The following is a 21262-nucleotide window of genomic DNA, read 5'->3' on the forward strand; positions in this document are numbered from 1 at the left end:
GGATAAGATCACGGGTACAAGCGGCCCAAATGAGTTTCCTCCGCCGTGTGGCGGGTCTCTCCCTTAGAGATAGGGTGAGAAGCTCTGCCATCCGGGAGGAGCTCAAAGTAAAGCCGCTGCTCCTCCACATCGAGAGGAGCCAGATGAGGTGGTTCGGGCATCTGGTCAGGATGCCACCCGAACGCCTCCCTAGGGAGGTGTTTAGGGCCCGTCCAACCGGTAGGAGGCCACGGGGAAGACCCAGAAAGCGTTGGGAAGACTATGTCTCCCGGCTGGCCTGGGAACGCCTCGGGATCCCCCGGGAAGAGCTAGACGAAGTGGCTGGGGAGAGGGAAGTCAGGGTTTCCCTGCTTAGGCTGTTGCCCCCGCAACCCGACCTTGGATAAGCGGAAGATGATGGATATATATATATATATATATACATACATATATATATATATATATATATACATACATATATATAAACATATATATATATATTCTTTTTACATCATGATCATGACAGATAATACTTGACTTATTTTTACACTTTAAACTAAAAGAAAGTGAATTAAGATTTATACAGATATATGTTTCCTACTTTTGTGCATGTGGACTATGTGCAGTATTAACTTCTTTCCAAAGTAACACAGTTAAGTTCACCAGAAAAAAAGTGTTTCTATAAATCAAATGCAATATTATTGCTTATTATATTAAAGGTCTTTAGAAAAATCTCCACTTAATACCTTGTCATGATGGTTTACTACAGAAGAACGCCTGGTTGAGATGCACGACTTTCCCTCGGACCTCAAACAAAGTCCAGCTGCCAGGCTCATTTCCCTTCGGGTCGTGTTATTTGTTGTCAGCAAATGTCACATGCTGTGTGGGCGGAAGTTCACAGTTAGCACACCAACTGTTACCTGCTGAGGACAAACACAGCCCAACCTTTAGCACAAGAGGAGAATGTTCAAAAAAGGAGTTTGTAGATTTGATTATTTATTTGTTCAGAAAGATAAGACTCAAATCCTTACTCATATTTTCACAAGATCAGGATTACGTATGACAATGTTGTATTGACAAATACAGTGAATGTGACGGAATGGAACAACTTCAAAATGCGTTTAAAAGATGTAAAATGACAAAATACAAAATGTACAATTCTGAAAAATCACAGCTGCAGCTTTATAAAACAATCAGTACTAAAAGCAAAAACCAGGTTTCTGATTCTGAACAATTCAGAGCTATCAATCAGAATAGACTGGCCGTTTAACTCAGTAGTTAGCATGCTTACCTCTCATGTCGGCGACTAACATTCACGCCTCACACGGAGCTGAGCGTACACTAGTTACACAGTCTTTTTTTTTTCTTTCTTCCCACGTTGCCGCTACACATCTACTGTTTTTATCAACTGCCACTCATGTCAACTTTGTAACAATAATGCTCACTTTAGCCAATCATAGAGCACAACGTTTAAATGTTTGGCACCTCCTGTATCACTAAAGCCAGTCTTGTCTTTGTCATGAAGACAGTGCTGGATCAGTTGTCATTTAGGTCATGATTATGGAAAATGCGATGCCAGTGTACGCCAGATTGCAGTTAAAATAGAGTACAGAAGGCCAGCCGTGTTTTGGACACATATAATGCTGGGTACAGAGGCAGAGCAAAGCTGTGCTTGTAGGAATGCATTAGAACAAGACTGCCCCCTGGTGTAACATTAAAGAACGTCAGCGTGTCCTCCTCAAAGTCAAGGAACACTCCTACCCGCTGCATCTTGTCTGCGATCACAGGAGTCGCCACCTTGTTGTGCAGCACTTCCAGCTTACCCCGATCATACGCCAGGCACCATGACGACCGGTTGTGACCCAAGTGAGAGCTGTCCGTCGGACTTTTCCTCTCCATTAAACCCTCACAGACTCCCACCTTCCAGCTGCCTTGGTCCGCAGTGACAGCTACTTCCCAGTACCAGCGACCTACTTCCAGGGCGTGGCAAGCCAGCACCTGTGGGAAGGAACTGAAGCGAGATTCTTGCTGCGTATAGTCCTCCTGGATCTCGGAGTAGGTCACCTTCCTGTTATCAAACAGACGCAGCTTGGGATGGGCTGTGTCTGCGTCCAAAGTGGGGACCGTGCCATCTGTATATAGGAAAAATACATTTTCAGAAGGGTGTTAGGAGACCAAGAGTAGTTGATCATTGGTGGAGTCTCACAAAGCAGCTTGTATAGCTCTCGGTCCTTGTTCAGCTCAGTGATGACCACATTGTCCACGCGCTTCTGCGTCCACTTCTGGAGACATTTCAGTCGAACTTCATCCACCTGCTCCGGAGCCTCCAGCTGATCCACACAACTTTCCGTGTCACTAGATCAATTATCAAAGGAGCATCAATCCATAAAGCTCCCAAATACAAACAGCACCAACACACCACTTGTTAGCTGGCGCCTCTTTTACAAAGAGATCCAACCAAAATGAAGTTTACCACTGCCAAGGATCCATTAAGTTTTTCTATGTCTAAGTACAACCACATTTTGTAGTGCAACACCCATTTTGAGGTCAAATCTCTCGTAGCTTAGCAGAGGTGGGTAGTAACGCGCAACATTTACTCCGTTACATCTACTTGAGTAACTTTTGGGATAAATTGTACTTCTAAGAGTAGTTTTTATGCAACATACTTTTACTTTTACTTGAGTATATTTATAGAGAAGAAACGCTACTTTTACTCCGCTCCACTTATCTACAATCAGGTCACTACTCGCTACTTTTTTTTAATCGATCTGTTAATGCACGCTTTGTTTGTTTTGATTTTGTCAGACACGCATTCAAAGTAGGAACTACGCATGCCTGCGTTTCACCAATCAAATGCAGTCACTGGTGACGTTGGACCAATCAAACAGAACCAGGCGGTCACGTGACCGTCACACGTCGATTCCGAGCTAAAAAAGTGTAAAAACTTATTGGGGTGTTACCATTTAGTGGTCAATTGTACAGAATATGTACTGTACTGTGCAATCTACTAATAAAAGTTTCAATCAATCAATCAAAAGTGTAAAGGAAAAAAGACACTTTTTATTTCAACCGTACTTCCCGTCAAAAGCCTAAAGACTGATCGCACATTTCCTGTCTTCACAATAAAAGTGCCGCTCTATCGCGCCTGCGCTAACAAAATAAGAGTCTCCGAAAGCCAGCGCAAACAAGCTAGCACGATACAGAGTTTGCCGCCAATGTATTTCTTGTAAAGTGTATAAAAACGAATATGGAAGCTGGACAAATAAGATGCCAAAAACCAACGACTTTCATGTGGTATTAGACAGAAAAGAGGAACTTTTTTTCTCCTCCATTTGAAAAAGTGGACATTATGAGCACTATATTGTCTGATTCCAATCAATGCAAGTCATCAGAATCAGGTAATACACAACTTATATTCTTGTCTTCATGAAAGATAGGAATCTATATGTTAAACATGCATGTATATTCATTAAAACACCTTTAACATGTCAACAAAAGCGGCAAAATAAATAACTTTAAATTATATACTGTGTATATATATATATATATATATATATATATATACACTATGTGTGTGTATGTACATATGAGGTAGATCACCTCGACTTAGTCATTTATTAAGTAATTGATTAATGTGGAAAAACTTATTGGGGTGTTACCATTTAGTGGTCAATTGTACGGAATATGTACTGTACTGTGCAATCTACTAATAAAAGTTTCAATCAATCAATCAAAAGTGTAAAGGAAAAAAGACACTTTTTATTTCAACCGTACTTCCCGTCAAAAGCCTAAAGACTGATCGCACAGTTCCTGTCTTCACAATAAAAGTGCCGCTCTATTGCGCCTGCGCTAACAAAATAAGAGTCTCCGAAAGCCAGAGCAAACAAGCTAGCACGATACAGTTTGCCGCCAATGTATTTCTTGTAAAGTGTATAAAAACGAATATGGAAGCTGGACATATAAGATGCCAAAAACCAACGACTTTCATGTGGTATTAGACAGAAAAGAGGAACTTTTCTTCTCCTCCATTTGAAAAAGTGGACATTATGAGCACTATATTGTCTGATTCCAATCAATGCAAGTCATCAGAATCAGGTAATACACAACTTATATTCTTGTCTTCATGAAAGATAGGAATCTATATGTTAAACATGCATGTATATTCATTAAAACACCTTTAACATGTCAACAAAAGCGGCAAAATAAATAACTTTAAATTATATACTGTGTATATATATATATATATGTATATATATATATATATATACACTATGTGTGTGTATGTACATATGAGGTAGATCACCTTGACTTAGTCATTTATTAAGTAATTGATTAATGTGGAAAAACTTATTGGGGTGTTACCATTTAGTGGTCAATTGTACGGAATATGTACTGTACTGTGCAGTCTACTAATAAAAGTTTCAATCAATCAATCAATCAATCGATGAATGCCTACTGAGCCTATGGTGCTGTTAAGTTATTGTGGCTCAATTTGCCTTTTTTATTTTTATTTTAATGTATTATTATTTAATATATATTATTGTTTTAGTTGCTTAAGAGATATTCCTGGCTATGAATTTGCTCATTGCTATTTTTATGTTTTTGTGCATTATTTGTTGCCGTAATCATTAAACAAATATGTTACTCATCAGTTACTCAGTACTTGAGTAGTTTTTTTCACAACATACTTTTTACTTTTACTCAAGTAAATATTTGGATGACTACTCCTTACTTTTACTTGAGTAATACATCTCTAAAGTAACAGTACTCTTACTTGAGTACAATTTCTGGCTACTCTACCCACCTCTGTAGCTTAGTAAAGACACAAGCAAGCCAAGAGCAACATGTTTGGTTTAATGTTGTGTGTACCTTATACAACATACACGGCCAATTAAAATTATTTGTTTTCTGGGCTTTGTAAACATGCATTTGTTGTTGTGGCCCCAAAACAATGGAATGCCCATCCATCCATTCTCTACCGCTTATTCCATTTGGGGTCGCTGGAGCCTATCTCAGCTGCACATGGGTGGAAGGCGGGGTACACCCTGGACAAGACGCCACCTCATTGCTGGGCATTTTTGGAATATATGATAATACAAACCCTGTTTCCATATGAGTTGGGAAATTGTGTTAGATGTAAATATAAACAGAATACAATGATTTGCAAATCATTTTCAACCCATATTCAATTGAATGCACTACAAAGACAACATATTTGATGTTCAAACTCATAAACTTAATTTGTTTTGCAAATGATAATTAACTTGGAATTTCATGGCTGTAACACGTGCCAAAGTAGTTGGGAAAGGGCATGTTCACCACTGTGTTACATCACCTTTTCTTTTAACAACACTCAATAAACGTTTGGGAACTGAGGAAACTAATTGTTGAAGCTTTGAAAGTGGAATTCTTTCCCATTCTTGTTTTATGTAGAGCTTCAGTCCTTCAACAGTCCGGGGTCTCCGCTGTTGTATTTTACGCTTCATAATGCGCCACAAATTTTCGATGGGAGACAGGTCTGAACTGCAGGCGGGCCAGGAAAGTACCCACACTCTTTTACTACGAAGCCATGCTGTTGTAACACATGGATTGGTATTGTCTTGCTGAAATAAGCAGGGGCGTCCATGATAACGTTGCTTGGATGACAACATATGTTGCTCCAAAACCTGTATGGACCATTCAGCATTAATGGTGCCTTCACAGATGTGTAAGTTACCCATGCCTTGGGCACTAATACACCCCCATACCATCACACATGCTGGCTTTTCAACTTTGCACCTATAACAATCCGGATGGTTATTTTCCTCTTTGTTCTGGAGGACACCACGTCCTTTGTTTCCAAATATAATTCGAAATATGGACTCGTCAGACCACAGAACACTTTACCACTTTGCATCAGTCCATCTTAGATGAGCTCGGGCCCAGCCAAGCCAGCTGCGTTCCTTGGTGTTGTTGATAAATGGCTTTCGCTTTGCATAGCAGAGTTTTAACTTGCACTTACAGATGTAGCCACCAATAGTCATTACTGACAGTGGTTTTATGAAGCGTTCCTGAGCCCATGTGGTGATATCCTTTACACACTGATGTCGGTTTTAGATGCAGTACCGCCTGACGGATCAAAGGTCCGTAATATCATCGCTTATGTGCAGTGATTTCTCCAGATTCTCTGAACCTTTTGATGATTTTACGGACCGTAGATGGTAAAATCTCTAAATTCTTTGCAATAGCTCGTTGAGAAATGTTGTTCTAAAACTGACAATTTGCTTACAAAGTGGTGACCCTCGCCTCATCCTTGTTTGTGAACTACTTAGCATTTAATGGAAGCTGCTTTTATATTCAATCATGGCACCCACCTGTTCCCAATTAGCCTGCACACCTGTGGGATGTTCCAAATAAGTGTTTGATGGGCATTCCTCAACTTTATCAGTATTTATTGCCACCTTTCCCAACTTCTTTGTCACATGTTGCTGGCTTCAAATTCTAAAGTTAATGATTATTTTCACAAAAAAAAATGTTTATCAGTTTTAACCTCAAATATGTTGTCTTTATAGCATATTCAACTGAATATGGCTTGAAAAGGATTTGCAAATCATTGTATTCTGTTTATATTTACATCCAACACAATTTCCCAACTCATATGGAAACGGGGTTTGTATTTTGATTTTGATAATATAGGATTTTAAAAGATATGCAATTGCATGCAGTATGTGATTTTTAATGTCAAAAGGGAAAGAACAAATATATTTACTAAGAAAATTAACCATTTTATTAATGCATATTATTTCCAGGCTCTCACGAGCCACATAAAATAATGTGGCGGGCCAGATTTGGCCCCCGGGCCTTAAGTTTGACACCTGTGCTTTAATTTAAACATTTTGCAGGTCTTGTTTAAAATACCGATACATATTGTATATCGCGATTTGGCCTAAAAATACCGGGATGTTAGTTTTGGTCCTCATCGCCCAGTCCTAAAACTGTATATGGTGTTTCTGCTATTGTAACCTTAATTTCCCTGTTGTCACATGCCCAAAAAAATCAATAAAGTTATATCTAATCAGAAGTGTGCCAACATCAGTGCTAGTTTTTAGTATTAAGCTACATCGCCTTTATTTCGTCTTTTCCAGTCAGGGGTCGTCACTGCAAAACTACAACTTAGTTTTTCACGCTTAGTAACATTTCAATGAGAAGGTGAATCACTTACAGTTGTGCAACCTTGCTATACTCCTGTATAAACAAGAACATATTGTCATGATTAGTCATCATCCTGTGATATTTGTAACATTCTATTAAACATCCACACTCACAAAAAGGAAGGCCTGGTCCTTGAGGAGTTTGTGTCCCCCCTTAGAATTAGCCAGTGCCTCCAAAGTCTCCAGGCCTTGCTGGATGGACTGCAGGGAGTTCTGAAGGTTGTCTAGTTTCTTCCCCAAAACCTCCACCACTCTGCTCTCCTCCTCCTCCACAACCTGAAGAGCTGCTTGCTCCTCTTGCCGCAGGGCACCTAAGATTGTGGCGTACTGCTCCTCCACTCCAGCTCGCGAATCGCTCAAAAGAGCCTGCAGTTGAAGTAATCGGAGAAGCGACAAATGAAAGGCGTACACACACACACTGGTCACACCGATCATACACATATATGTTCATCAAGCTCCATCAGGTTTAAATCAAATTGTGATTGCATGTTTATGGATTAGAAACGTCGATAATTAAATGCACCTTAAAGCAGTTATCCTCTTAGCAGCAATGTAAGGTTGTGTTGTATTTGAAATATACACAAACACACACTTATATTCATATATATATATATATATATATAAATGCTAAATGGGTTGTACTTGTATAGCGCTTTTCTACCTTCAAAGTACTCAAAGCGCTTTGACACTACGTACTTCCACATTTACCCATTCACACACACATTCACATACACAGATGGAGGGAGCTGCCATGCAAGGCGCTAACCAGCTCCCATCAGGAGCAAGGGTGAAGTGTCTTGCTCAGGACACAACGGACATGACGAGGTTGGTACTAGGTGGGGATTGAACCAGGGACCCTCGGGTTGCGCATGGCCACACCGTCCGATTATATATATATATATATATATATGTCTTGATTGGATTATCCAGAGAATAGTGCTCGATACCGTGGTAGAGCGCAATATGTAGGTGTGGGAAAAAATCACAAGACTACTTCATCTCTACAGAACTGTTTCATGAGGGGTTCCCTCAATCATCAGGAATCATCTCCTGATGATTGAGGGAACCCCTCATGAAACAGTTCTGTAGAGATGAAGTAGTCTTGTGATTTTTTCCCACACCTACATATACATATATATATAAATGATAAATGGGTTGTACTTGTATAGCGCTTTTCTACCTTCAAGGTACTCAAAGCGCTTTGACACTACTTCCACATTTACCCATTCACACACATATTCACACACTGATGTATGTATGTATATATATATATATATATATATATACATACATACATTTATATATAAATATACATATATATATATTTATACACACACACACACACATTTAAAAATATGATACATAAACTTGGTTTGATCCCATTGCTCCTCTGGACACTGAGGAGAACTCAGACACACTAATTTGTCATAATGAGCAGGTTAGCATGACAGCGTCCACAATCTCAGTTTGTGTGAGCATGAATGAGGCGACATCATTAGGGCGGCGCACTACTAACCGCCCTACGTCAGAGTTACGTCCACGTATAACTCTTGACGTTATGCAAAATAAGCATTCTTACTTGGGCAGTTTCTTTCATCCGAGTTAATTCCGTCATTCGGCCTTTGACTTGTTGTTTGGCCACGACCAGCTGTTTGATCTCTTCTGTCAGATTATCCTACAAAAAAAGACATCACCATGTAAGAAAAATGTCACAACTGTATTGCACACAGTCACACACTAACCTTTACATTACATGAACTACATTACGTACTGCACACTTGTAAGATTATGCGATTGACAGCGTCAGAGAAGTAGCTGTTTGTTATTGTGCTATTCAAACTGTTTCTCATTCTAAAACCGGTTTCATAATTTGCTCCTATGTATAATTAACAATTCCAAAAATCCCACAACGTAGGATAATTTGATCCTCCAATACATGCTATAAGCAAACAGGACACATCCTGCACTGTGCCTGATGCTATGCATTGCTTTGGATGCCTCCTTCCAGTTAGGTAAGGGCATTGTTCTGCCAGAGGCAACGGTGCTGTTGGTCTAAAACGGTATTATAGTAATAGTAGGGGTGTAACGGTACGTGTATTTGTATTGAACCGTTTCTGTACGGGGGTTTCCGTTCGGAGGTGTACCGAACGGGTTTCCACACGGAAATATTAGGTAGCGCACCGCAGGTTGTGTAAACAATGCAGAGTGAGGCACAACACATGGCATGCTGGCAGCGACTGGGCTAGGACAACATGCAAAAGCCAGAGCTGGAAGACCCTCCTGCCTCGTTAAGATCTCCTGTTTGGGAACACTTTGGCTGCGCAGTGCAATACAACAATGGAGGACGAAGATTTGCCGACATTGTTCAGCAGCAGTAGGGTATGCTTCTGCCAACACGTCAAACATGCTAACTCCTTTGAAGCGTCACCACAGCATTCAAGCAGCCTCTCCTCGGCGAGTCAGGCAGGGCTGAAGCAATAACAAATGTTTTTATAGCAGCAGACTTAAGACCATCCATCCATCCAATATACTACCGCTTGTCCCGTTCGGAGTCGCAGGGGGTTGCTGTATTGCATTAAAAACTAGATTTTGACCCACTTCTATGGTGGAAGAACAATAAGCCCATATATCCTCTCACTGCCGAGTTGGCCAGTTAACCAAAATTTTTGTGTAGCGTTACACCCCTATGTAATACCAATTTAAGTTTAATGTTGAAATTGTGTAAGTTTTGGAGCAGCTCAACTTTGTTCCTGTCAAAGCTTTTCATTTGGCCCGCCAAACATCACCCAAAAAGGCCTGATGAAACCATTAAAACTAGGGTTGATCATGTATACCAGGGGTCTCGGACTCATTTTAGCTCACGGGCCGTATCGAGGACCATCTCAGTGACCGAGTGGTTAGAGTGTCCGTCCTGAGATCGGTAGGTTGTGAGTTCAAACCCCAGCCAGGTCATACCAAAGACTATAAAAATAGGACCCATTACCTCCCTGCTTGACACTCAGCATTAAGGGTTGGAATTGGCGGTTAAATCACCAAAAATTATTCCCGGGCGCGGCACTGCTGCTGCCCACTGCTCCCCGTACCTCCTAGGGGGTGATCATGGGGATGTGTCAAATGCAGAGGACAAATTTCACCACACCTAATGTGTTCGACAATCATTGGTATTTTAACTTTAACTTATCTACTCTTACGAGGGCGGGATGGGTAAAATTATGGCATAATAACTTAAAAATACAACTACGCCAACTTCAGATTGTTTACTTTGTTTTACTTTGGCCTAAAATAGAACAAGCACATTGTAAAAAAAAAGACATATCGCATGTAATCCTCTTGACAAAACACTAAGTTAGTTGAAAATTCTGAGGGGAAAAAATGGTGCAGTTACACAAACACCATGATGAACACAATTAAATTAAAAAGTTAAAGTACCAATGATTGTCACACATAATAAGATTCAAGATTTTTCATTGTCAATTCTGTAACATGCACAAGACACATAAGAACTGAAAATAACATTTTCAGCACAGTCCCACTAAGAGCAGACATATGTTACAGGGAGACAAGACGGGACCGCAACGGATCAGCCATTTTTACGGCGCTCCTTAAAAAAATAAGTAAGAAAGACACACTTACCGACATGAAGTTATCCATCACCGCAAACATATAAGATATTGTCAAACAAACATTTCATTGACCGTTTGTCAAAACTGATTGATTTTCTATGTTGATGCATAATGTTTGATTCAGCTCTTGAAACGGAACGATTTCCCTAGTGGATCAATTAAAAAAGCACCAATGATTGTCACACACATACTAGGTGTGGCAAAATTATTCTCTGCATTTGACCCATCACCCTTGATCACTCCCTAGGACAGGGGTAGGGAACCTATGGCTCTAGAGCCAGATGTGGCTCTTTTGATGACTGCATCTGGCTCTCTGATAAATTTGAACTGACGTTGCTTAACACGATAAGTAATGAATAATTCCACTTGTAATCAGAGTGTTAAAAATAATGTTCAAATTATAAAACATTCTCATGCATTTTTAATCCATCCATCCGTTTCCTACCGCACCTGTTCAAGAAGTTTCGTTAATGGTAAGAAGTTATTTATTTATTATTGGTTAGTGTGGGGCTTGCCCTCCTGGGGGTTCTTCAGACCCCCAAGCACCGACATGAGAGCCTGTTTCAGGGTTACACTATTGTTTTATTTTTCAATAAGTCTCTCAGTTGCTTTCCAGCAATAATATTTACAGCCCCAACCCAGTCTCTCCTCCTGGCTGCTGCTTATAACAGAGCGAGAGGTGATTAGATAACAAGGCCCAGGTGGGCCATCTACGCACCTGTCGCTGCAGGCCCGCAGGCCACACCCCCTCCACAGTTAGCTTCAGAATAACAATGTTATTACAAAGAATGAGAGACCTATTATACTCTAGAAATGTTGGTCTTACTTAAAAATGCACGTGTTTAGTTGTGTTCAGTGTTAAAAAAAATATTATATGGCTCTTACGGTAATATATTTTAAAATATTTGGCTTTTTGGCTCTCTCAGCCAAAAAGGTTCCCGACCCCTGGCCTAGGAGGTGAGGGGAGCATTGGGCAGCAGTGGTGGCTGCGCCCGGGAGTAATTTTTGGTGATTTAACCCCCAATTCCAACCCTTGATGCTGAGTGTCAAGCAGGGAGGTAACGGGTCCCATTTTTATAGTCTTTAAAATGACTCGGCCGGGGTTTGAACTCACAACCTACCGATCTCAAGGCGGACACTCTAACCACTAAAAGTCTGTCTAAGTCTTTCATTAGTGTGCAGGTGTACTCAATTTTAGTGGTCAGCATGTGAACAATCTTAACTCTGATCTCCATCTCAGCATCCCTGGTGCTGATGCAGACGTGGTTGCGGTGGGAGCCGATGGCGGTGCACAGAGTGCACACGCACACAGCACACAGCCGACAGTAAATGCGGTTGAGCTCCTGGTGCTCGTCGCACTTCCAGAAAGAAATGTCCACGGTGGGCGGAACCAGGGTGTGGCTTTGGAAGACGGAGGACTCCATGTGTGGGCGCAGGTGCTTTGCACACATGGACGCCCCGCATACCAAACAGGTCTTCACGGCTAACTGCCGCACCATTTTGGGGCAATAATGGCACGGCACAAGGCTTGTGTTTCTGTGCTCGGGCTCGGAGAAGACCCTGATTTTGATCGGGGATGCTGCAGCATGCTTGGTAGACATCGGAGTTATCGACTTGCTAGCAGGAGACACCGATTCCTGTGAAGTTGAGGCTGTAGTGAATGATTGCAGGTTGGCAGGCGAGGAAGGTTTTTTTGTCAAGGAATGATTTTCTGTTGCAAGAAGAGAGGCGTCACATAAATCTGCTTCAGTGCGGCAGTCGGTGTCACTGGTACTGATTCTATCTGCTTCTTCATGTTGTGACAGCTCACTTGTGTGTTGTGTCACATCGTCACCGGAATAATCACACGCGGGCTCGTTCGATTCAGAGTTCATCCCGTTAATGGTTGCCTTCCCATTGCGGAGTTGTCCTGCCGTGTCGGAGGAGGAATGTTTTGGAGTCTGGACGTCATCCGATATGTCGCAGGTAGCTGGCCGTTTGGTGTCAGGTTCCTTTAGAACCGGTGTGCTCGCCTTTCTCTTGCCAAAGGGTCGGCTGTCGATTGAAGACCTCCTCAACGGGGAATCAGTGTTTAAAGCATGACTGGATGTGTCTGAAAAACAGCAGAATACAAACAGAGCCCCTCAAAAACTACAGATTTCTTATGTATTTCAATTAGGTCTGGGCGATATATCTCGAGCTTGTCTCTGAGTGATATAGAAAATGACAATATCGCAATATTAGAGTATACGTTCTCACGCAGTTGCTTTTAGCTGCGGCCATTACAGTACAGGCTCATCCCAGTCCTTCTTGTGTCTCTTTCTCAAAGACAATAAGCGCACTCTTACACACGTCACATACTGTCACCTCACACCTCACATACTGTCACCTCACACGTCACATACTGTCACCTCACACGTCACATACTGTCACCTCACACGTCACATACTGTCACCTCACACGTCACATACTGTCACCTCACACGTCACATACTGTCACCTCACACGTCACATACTGTCACCTCACACGTCACATACTGTCACCTCACACGTCACATACTGTCACCTCACAAGTCACATACTGTCACCTCACACGTCACATACTGTCACCTCACACGTCACATACTGTCACCTCACAAGTCACATACTGTCACCTCACACGTCACACACTGTCACCTCACACGTCACATACTGTCACCTCACACGTCACATACTGTCACCTCACACGTCACATACTGACACCTCACACGTCACACACTGTCACCTCACACGTCACACACTGTCACCTCACACGTCACACACTGTCACCTCACACCTCACACACTGTCACCTCACACGTCACATACTGTCACGTCACATACTGTCACCTCACACGTCACATACTGTCACCTCACACGTCACATACTGTCACCTCACACGTCACATACTGTCACCTCACACGTCACATACTGTCACCTCACACGTCACATACTGTCACCTCACACGTCACATACTGTCCCCTCACACGTCACATACTGTCCCCTCACACGTCACATACTGTCACCTCACACGTCACATACTGTCACCTCACACCTCACATACTGTCACCTCACACGTCACATACTGTCACCTCGCACGTCACATACTGTCACCTCGCACGTCACATACTGTCACCTCGCACGTCACATACTGTCACCTCGCACGTCACATACTGTCACCTCGCACGTCACATACTGTCACCTCGCACGTCACATACTGTCACCTCGCACGTCACATACTGTCACCTCGCACGTCACATACTGTCACCTCACACGTCACATACTGTCACCTCACACGTCACATACTGTCACCTCACACGTCACATACTGTCACCTCACACGTCACATACTGTCACCTCACACGTCACATACTGTCACCTCAAACGTCACATACTGTCACCTCAAACGTCACATACTGTCACCTCACACGTCACCTCACACGTCACATACTGTCACCTCACACGTCACATACTGTCACCTCACACGTCACATACTGTCACCTCACAAGTCACATACTGTCACCTCACACGTCACATACTGTCACCTCACACGTCACATACTGTCACCTCACACGTCACATACTGTCACCTCACACGTCACATACTGTCACCTCACACGTCACATACTGTCACCTCACACGTCACATACTGTCACCTCACACGTCACATACTGTCACCTCACACGTCACATACTGTCACCTCACACGTCACATACTGTCACCTCACAAGTCACATACTGTCACCTCACACGTCACATACTGTCACCTCACACGCTCACACGTCACATACTGTCACCTCACACGTCACATACTGTCACCTCACACGTCACATACTGTCACCTCACACGTCACATACTGTCACCTCACACGTCACATACTGTCACCTCACACGTCACATACTGTCACCTCACACGTCACATACTGTCACCTCACACGTCACATACTGTCACCTCACACGTCACATACTGTCACCTCACAAGTCACATACTGTCACCTCACACGTCACATACTGTCACCTCACACGTCACATACTGTCACCTCACACGCTCACACGTCACATACTGTCACCTCACACGTCACATACTGTCACCTCACACGTCACATACTGTCACCTCACACGTCACATACTGTCACCTCACACGTCACATACTGTCACCTCACACGTCACATACGTATACGCCCTCGCGGAGCAGAGAGGTAGCAGCGTGGTGAACGTTAGCTGTGATGCTAGCGAAGCCGGGCGAGTGGTAATACGAGAGAAAGAAGGTGCAGATCTGGTAACAAATGAAGGAAGAAATTAATTCCCAAGAAAAACAGCAGGGGGTCCGTCGTCTGCCGGTGGTTTGGCTTCAAGCGGGAATATGTCGAATAGACAACTTTAATTTGTCAAGTGTGGGGCACAAGCGTTGCCACCAAAAGTAGCATTACTCCTAATATGTAGCATCATTTGAAAAGTCACCTGCTAATAACTGTTTAATAAATACACTTTTGGTCAATTGACTTAGTTGTGATTTCCCTCTCCGCATGAAAGTTTAAAAGTAGCATATATGAATGCAGTATGAAGAAGAATGTTTAATGTAGACACATAGAATCATCATACTGCTGTCATTATATGCCATCCATCCATCCATCCATCATCTTCCGCTTATCCGTGGTCGGGTCGCGGGCGCAGCAGCCTAAGCAGGGAAGCCCAGACTTCCCTCTCCCCACCCACTTCGTCTAGCTCTTCCCGGGGGATCCCGAGGAGTTCCCAGGCCAGCCGGGAGACATAGTCTTCCCAACGTGTTCTGGGTCTTCCCCGTGGCCTCCTACCGGTTGGACGTGCCCTAAACACCTCCCTAGGGAGACGTTCGGGTGGCATCCTGACCAGATGCCCGAACCACCTCATCTGGCTCCTCTCCATGTGGAGGAGCAGCGGCTTTACTTTGAGTTCCTCCCGGATGGCAGAGCTTCTCACCCTATCTCTAAGGGAGAGGAGGAAACTCATTTGGGCCGCTTGTACCCGTGATCTTATCCTTTCGGTCATGACCCAAAGCTCATGACCATAGGTGCGGATGGGAACGTAGATTGACCGGTAAATTGAGAGCTTCGCCTTCCGGCTCAGCTCCTCCTTCACCTGATTATATGCATCAAGTGTTAATTCAAGGCCAAGGCAAAATATCCAGATATACATCGTGTATCGCGACATGGCCCAAGAATATCGAGATATTAAAAAAAAAAAAAAAGGCCATATCACCGAGCCCTAATTTCAATCCAACAAAAAAAAGAGGGCAATCTCACATATACTTAGTTTACTCTCAGGATTAGAATGCACTTCCATGCTAAGAATTAGAACAGCATGGGAACAAGACCTCCAAACATCAATAGATGACTGAACCTGGGCAAAAATTGTGGAAAGGGTTCACTCGCCTTCAATGTGCGCACGACACTCACTGGTCCAATCATAAATGATACACCGGGTGCACTTCTCAAAAGTAAAATTAGCTAAAATACTTCCCAAAATTAACCCATTATGTGATGGATGTAAACTAGATAACGCAACATTAATACACATGTTTTGGCTTTGTCCGATGCTAAAGAGGTACTGGAAGTTCATCTTTGAAGCACTCGCCACAGTCTTAACTAGGGATGCACCGATTAATCGGTAACCGAATATATTCGGCCAAATATGGCAAAAAAAGCCACATTCGGCCTTCGGTGGAATGAGTTAAAAACAATGCCGAATAGTGGCGTGTGACGCAATTTTTTGACGCGGTGACGCAATCAACCAACGTGCAGTGACGTTGGGATATGTTGTGTACCTGTATAAGTGTATGAGGTTACAAGCACACACTTATTGAGATTTACTTGAGCCTTCTGTTTACATTATTAGCATATCTACTGTGGCTAAGCAGACTTTTGCCAAAAGGACAATAATTCATTTGTTGTGGGTTTATCCACTTTAATGCACTTTATTTTTTTTTTGGAAAGCATGTTTGGTTTGAAGGCCTAATATAAATCAATCAATCAATCAATCAATCAATGTTTACTTATATAGCCCTAAATCACTAGTGTCTCAAAGGGCTGCACAAACCACCACGACATCCTCGGTAGGCCCACATAAGGGCAAGGAAAACTCACACCCAGTGGGACGTTGGTGACAATGACCCAGTGGGACGTCGGTGACAATGATGACTATGAGAACCTTAGAGAGGAGGAAAGCAATGGATGTCGAGCGGATCTAACAGGATACTGTGAAAGTTCAATCCACAATGGATACAACACAGTCGCGAGAGTCCAGTCCAAAGAGGATCCAAGACACAGCAGCGAGAGTCCCGTTCACAGCGGAGCCAGCAGGAAACCATCCCAAGCGTAGGCGGACCAGCAGCGCAGAGATGTCCCCAGCCGATACACAGGCGAGCAGTACATGGCCACCGGATCGGACCGGACCCCCTCCACACGGGAGAGTGGGACATAGAAGAAAAAGAAAAGAAACGGCAGATCAACTGGTCTAAAAAGGGAGTCTATTTAAAGGCTAGAGTATACAAATGAGTTTTAAGGTGAGACTTAAATGCTTCTACTGAGGTGGCATCGCGAACTGTTACCGGGAGGGTATTCCAGAGTACTGGAGCCCGAACGGAAAACGCTCAATAGCCCGCAGACTTTTTTTGGGCTTTGGGAATCACTAATAAGCCGGAGTCCTTTGAACGCAGATTTCTTGCCGGGACAGATGGTACAATACAATCGGCAAGATAAGATGGAGCTAGACCGTGTAGTATTTTATACGTAAGTAGTAAAACCTTAAAGTCACATCTTAAGTGCACAGGAAGCCAGTGTTGTAAAAATCTTAAAACAGGACAATACTGCCATCTACTGGACATGCATATGGTTAGAAAAACAAGGGTGGACAATTCAACCCTTAACTCAACAATGAGTAGATGAGTGTTATGTGTGTGTAAATGTGTAAATAAATGAAAACTGAAATTCAAGTATTTATTTTATATATATATATATGAAATACTTGACTTGGTGAATCTAGCTGTAAATATACTTCACCCCTTTTAACCACACCCCCCACCCCCACCTCCCGAAATCGGAGGTCTCAAGGTAGGCAAATATGGCTATACATAAATGATAAATGGGTTGTTCTTGTATAGCGCTTTTCTACCTTCAAGGTACTCAAAGCGCTTTGACACTACTTCCACTTTCACACACACATTCACACACTGATGGAGGGAGCTGCCATGCAAGGCGCCAACCAGCACCCATCAGGAGCAAGGGTGAAGTGTCTTGCTCAGGACACAACGGACGTGACGAGGTTGGTACTAGGTGGGATTTGAACCAGTGACCCTCGGGTTGCGCACGGCCACTCTCCCACTGCGCCACGCCGTCCCTAACATTACAAGTATTATAGACTAATCTGGATCATAACTGGAAGTAGACAACTCTTATTTCTCAATTTAGCCTGAGAGGTCTTTATTTATTTTACCTCTTAATCGAACACCGGCAGTTCCTCTACTTCCGGTTATTGAAGCGCAATACTTCCTGTTACAGCAGTAAGGATACAGACTTTCACAATAAAGGTTTCAGCCGTAAACATTACACCACCAGAGGCCACCACCGTGTATATGTTTCTTTTAGTTTGTATTCATAGCTGTATGTAGAAGTGTCTGCTTGCATCAGCTCTGCTGCTTTAATGTCTTTAATGTCCTTTGTGGTTTTTGACATTTGATGTTTCCCTCTTACAGACATGTAAGAGGGATGTGTACTATGGCTGAGTGTTTTTTTTTCTTTGGCCTCAGTCTGGACCCCCTCTTTTATTTTAATCTTCTATTTTTTACTCCCATTGCCCCCCTTCTTTACCTGTATCTCACCTTTTTTGTAAGGGGCGCTGGAAGCCGGCAGACCCGTCAGCGATGCTGTTCTGTCTCCCTGTAATGTTTGTCTGATCTTGAATGGGATTGTGCTGAAAATTTTAATTTTCCTGAAGGACTAAGTACTATCTAATGTAATCTAATCTAATTTAGTGTTTACGTGATGGCGAAAAGCACGTGTTTTTCTTCCTAGAGTTTATACAAACTGGAAATATTAAGAAAACTGCGTGATACTTTTTGAGTGAATCGATTCTGACTTTGAATAGAAAACAAATTACCGTATTTCCTTGAATTGCCGCAGTTCATTTAGTATGCGCCTGCCTTGAATTACCGCCGGGTCAAACTCACTTCCCAAAATAATTAGCGCATGCTTATTATTAGGGATGCACCGATTAATCGGTAACCGAATATATTCGGCCGAATATGGCAAAAAAAGCCACATTCGGCCTTCGGTGGAATGAGTTAAAAACAAGGCCGAATAGTGGCGTGTGACGCAATTTTTGGACGCGGTGACGCAATCAACCAACGTGCAGTGACGTTGGGATATGTTGTGTAGGCTACCTGTATAAGTGTATGAGGTTACAAGCACACACTTATTGAGATTTAGTGGGGCCTCTGTTTACATTATTAGCCTGTTGTGTAGGCTACCTGTATAAGTGTATGAGGTTACAAGCACACACTTAATTGAGATTTACTTGAGCCTTCTGTTTACATTATTAGCATATCTACTGTGGCTAAGCAGACTTTTGCCAAAAGGACAATAATTCATTTGTTGTGGGTTTATCCACTTTAATGCACTTAATTTTTTTTGGGAATGCATGTTTTGTTTGAAGGCCTAATATAAATGAAAAACTTTGTGCTTTTTTTGAAAAGCAAAAGCTACTGGAATATTAAAAAAATGTCAACATTCAATAAAAAGTTACTTTATTTGAAAAACATGTCTAAATATTTATTCTAGGCTATCTATGCAAAATAAAAAAAATTTAAAAAACTGCATTCATTATTCAGCTTCGGCTTCGGACACAAATTTTAATTTCGGTGCATCCCTACTTAGGGTTACCGCCTGGTCAAACTCGTGACATCACGAGTGACACTTCCCCTATCATCATTTTCAAAATGTAGGAGGCTGATTTCAATACCGGTAATTTAAAATCGCATAAAGGGAAGATTAAGAGCTATTTAGTAGGATTTAAGGTCCAAGCTTAAATCACACTCAAATTTTCACTGCATAACTTTGGTATGTGCCGGAGTGAGAAGAGCTTTTAAAATAATTAGCGCATGCTTACTTTTACCACATGCCTTTGGTAAGCGCAGGAATGAGAAGAGGTTTTAAATTAATTTGCGCCCGGGCGGCAATTCAAGGAAATACGGTAATCAATTTATGCTCGCTTCAGGCGACCGCCACCGGAAATGACGTCACATGCTTCCCGCCATTTAGTGTTTAATGGGGTGGATAAAAGCATTTATTTTTCTTTCCAGAGGTTACAAAAACTGTGAATATTAAGAAAAAAAAACGTGCTACTTTACCGAGATTGCTGGAGGTCGGAGCCTTCGGGCTGCTTTTGTGCGGCCATAACAAAGATCTGTCGAAGGGCAGCGTGCTGTAGCTGGTGCTGCACCCCCATCCGGGACACTTGTAGGGCCCGGACGGGCAAACACTCCACAAGTCCCCGATACACCGCTGACAGAAGCGGTGCTTGCACTCGAGGATGACGGGAGTCTTTGTGACGTGGCGACAGAGAGGACAGGTGAAGGCCGCAGTTGCTAACAAGGATCCCATGTTTATGTTGCCGCGAGTACTTCTGCATACCGGAAGACACTTCTTCTTCTTCTTCCTCTTCTTCTTCTTTTGTTTTTATGGCGGTTGGCAAGCAACCTTCTGGTGTGCATTACCGCCACCTACTGTAATGGAGTGTGGACCGACGTGGATCCCTACTCTCTATATTCTTTTATTTTCCCAGTGTTTTTTAAATATGTGTATATTGCTTTATATCCTATGTGTTCTGAATGCAATCCTAATATACCTCCCACTTCTAACCTAACATTTTCTTTTGCTAACTTATTTTCCAGTATTTCTCTTTCTCTATTATATTTCCTACATTGTATTAAAACATGGTCAACATTCTCTATTTGATGGCAAAAATCACACAGCCCTGTAGTATGTTTTCCTATCAATTTTAGTGAACTATTTAGGTATGTATGTCCTAATCTCATTCTAGTAATAATGTCTTCTTCTTTCCTATTTCTACCCCCTCCTCTCATGACACCTACTCTCCTCTGGACTTTGTAAAACTCTCTACCTTTTATTTCCTTATTCCAATGATCCTGCCACTTTTTATTGTGTTCTATCTTAATGATGCTCTTCACTTCTTCTTTACTGTGCTTAATCTCCATGTTTACTTCTGTTTTAGTGCTTGCTTGTTTTGCGTACCTATCAGCTAACTCATTCCCCACAACTCCTACATGAGCAGGAACCCAGAGAAATGTTACCACACCTCCCGCTTTATTTATCCTGTAGATTGCCTGAACTATTTCATAAACTATATCTAGTCTTGTTTCTGATGCTATGTTTTTTATGCTCGTCAATGCACTGCTGGAGTCCGAGCACACGACTACTTTCCTTG

General features: G+C 42.5%; 1 protein-coding gene across 1 annotated transcript; it reads right to left on the reverse strand.

The window, feature by feature from the left end:
* Positions 1 to 958: 958 nt before the first annotated feature.
* LOC133562866 (tripartite motif-containing protein 14-like) lies at positions 959 to 20500 on the reverse strand. Its single transcript, XM_061916673.1, has 7 exons — positions 20166 to 20500; positions 12016 to 12884; positions 8749 to 8844; positions 7284 to 7535; positions 7181 to 7203; positions 2186 to 2334; positions 959 to 2111 (listed from the first exon to the last, which is right to left on the reverse strand). The coding sequence occupies exons 1-7, from the start codon at positions 20416 to 20418 to the stop codon at positions 1576 to 1578; spliced, it is 2178 nt and encodes a 725-aa protein (XP_061772657.1). The 5' UTR covers positions 20419 to 20500; the 3' UTR covers positions 959 to 1575.
* Between the last annotated feature and the right edge of the window lie 762 nt (positions 20501 to 21262).

Source organism: Nerophis ophidion, linkage group LG12, assembly GCF_033978795.1.
Source record: "Nerophis ophidion isolate RoL-2023_Sa linkage group LG12, RoL_Noph_v1.0, whole genome shotgun sequence".
In the NCBI taxonomy this organism is placed as follows: Eukaryota; Metazoa; Chordata; class Actinopteri; order Syngnathiformes; family Syngnathidae; genus Nerophis; species Nerophis ophidion.

Bases quoted from the DNA above. Each gene is read 5' to 3' on its own strand.
- LOC133562866 (XM_061916673.1), bottom strand. From the start codon at position 20,418: ATGGGATCCTTGTTAGCAACTGCGGCCTTCACCTGTCCTCTCTGTCGC. The intron at 12,885-20,165 runs GTAAAGTAGCAC...GCTGTTTTTCAG, and splicing joins TCCGACCTCCAGCAATCTCG to ACACATCCAGTCATGCTTTA. The intron at 7,536-8,748 runs GTAAGAATGCTT...CTTCAACTGCAG, and splicing joins GGATGAAAGAAACTGCCCAA to GCTCTTTTGAGCGATTCGCG.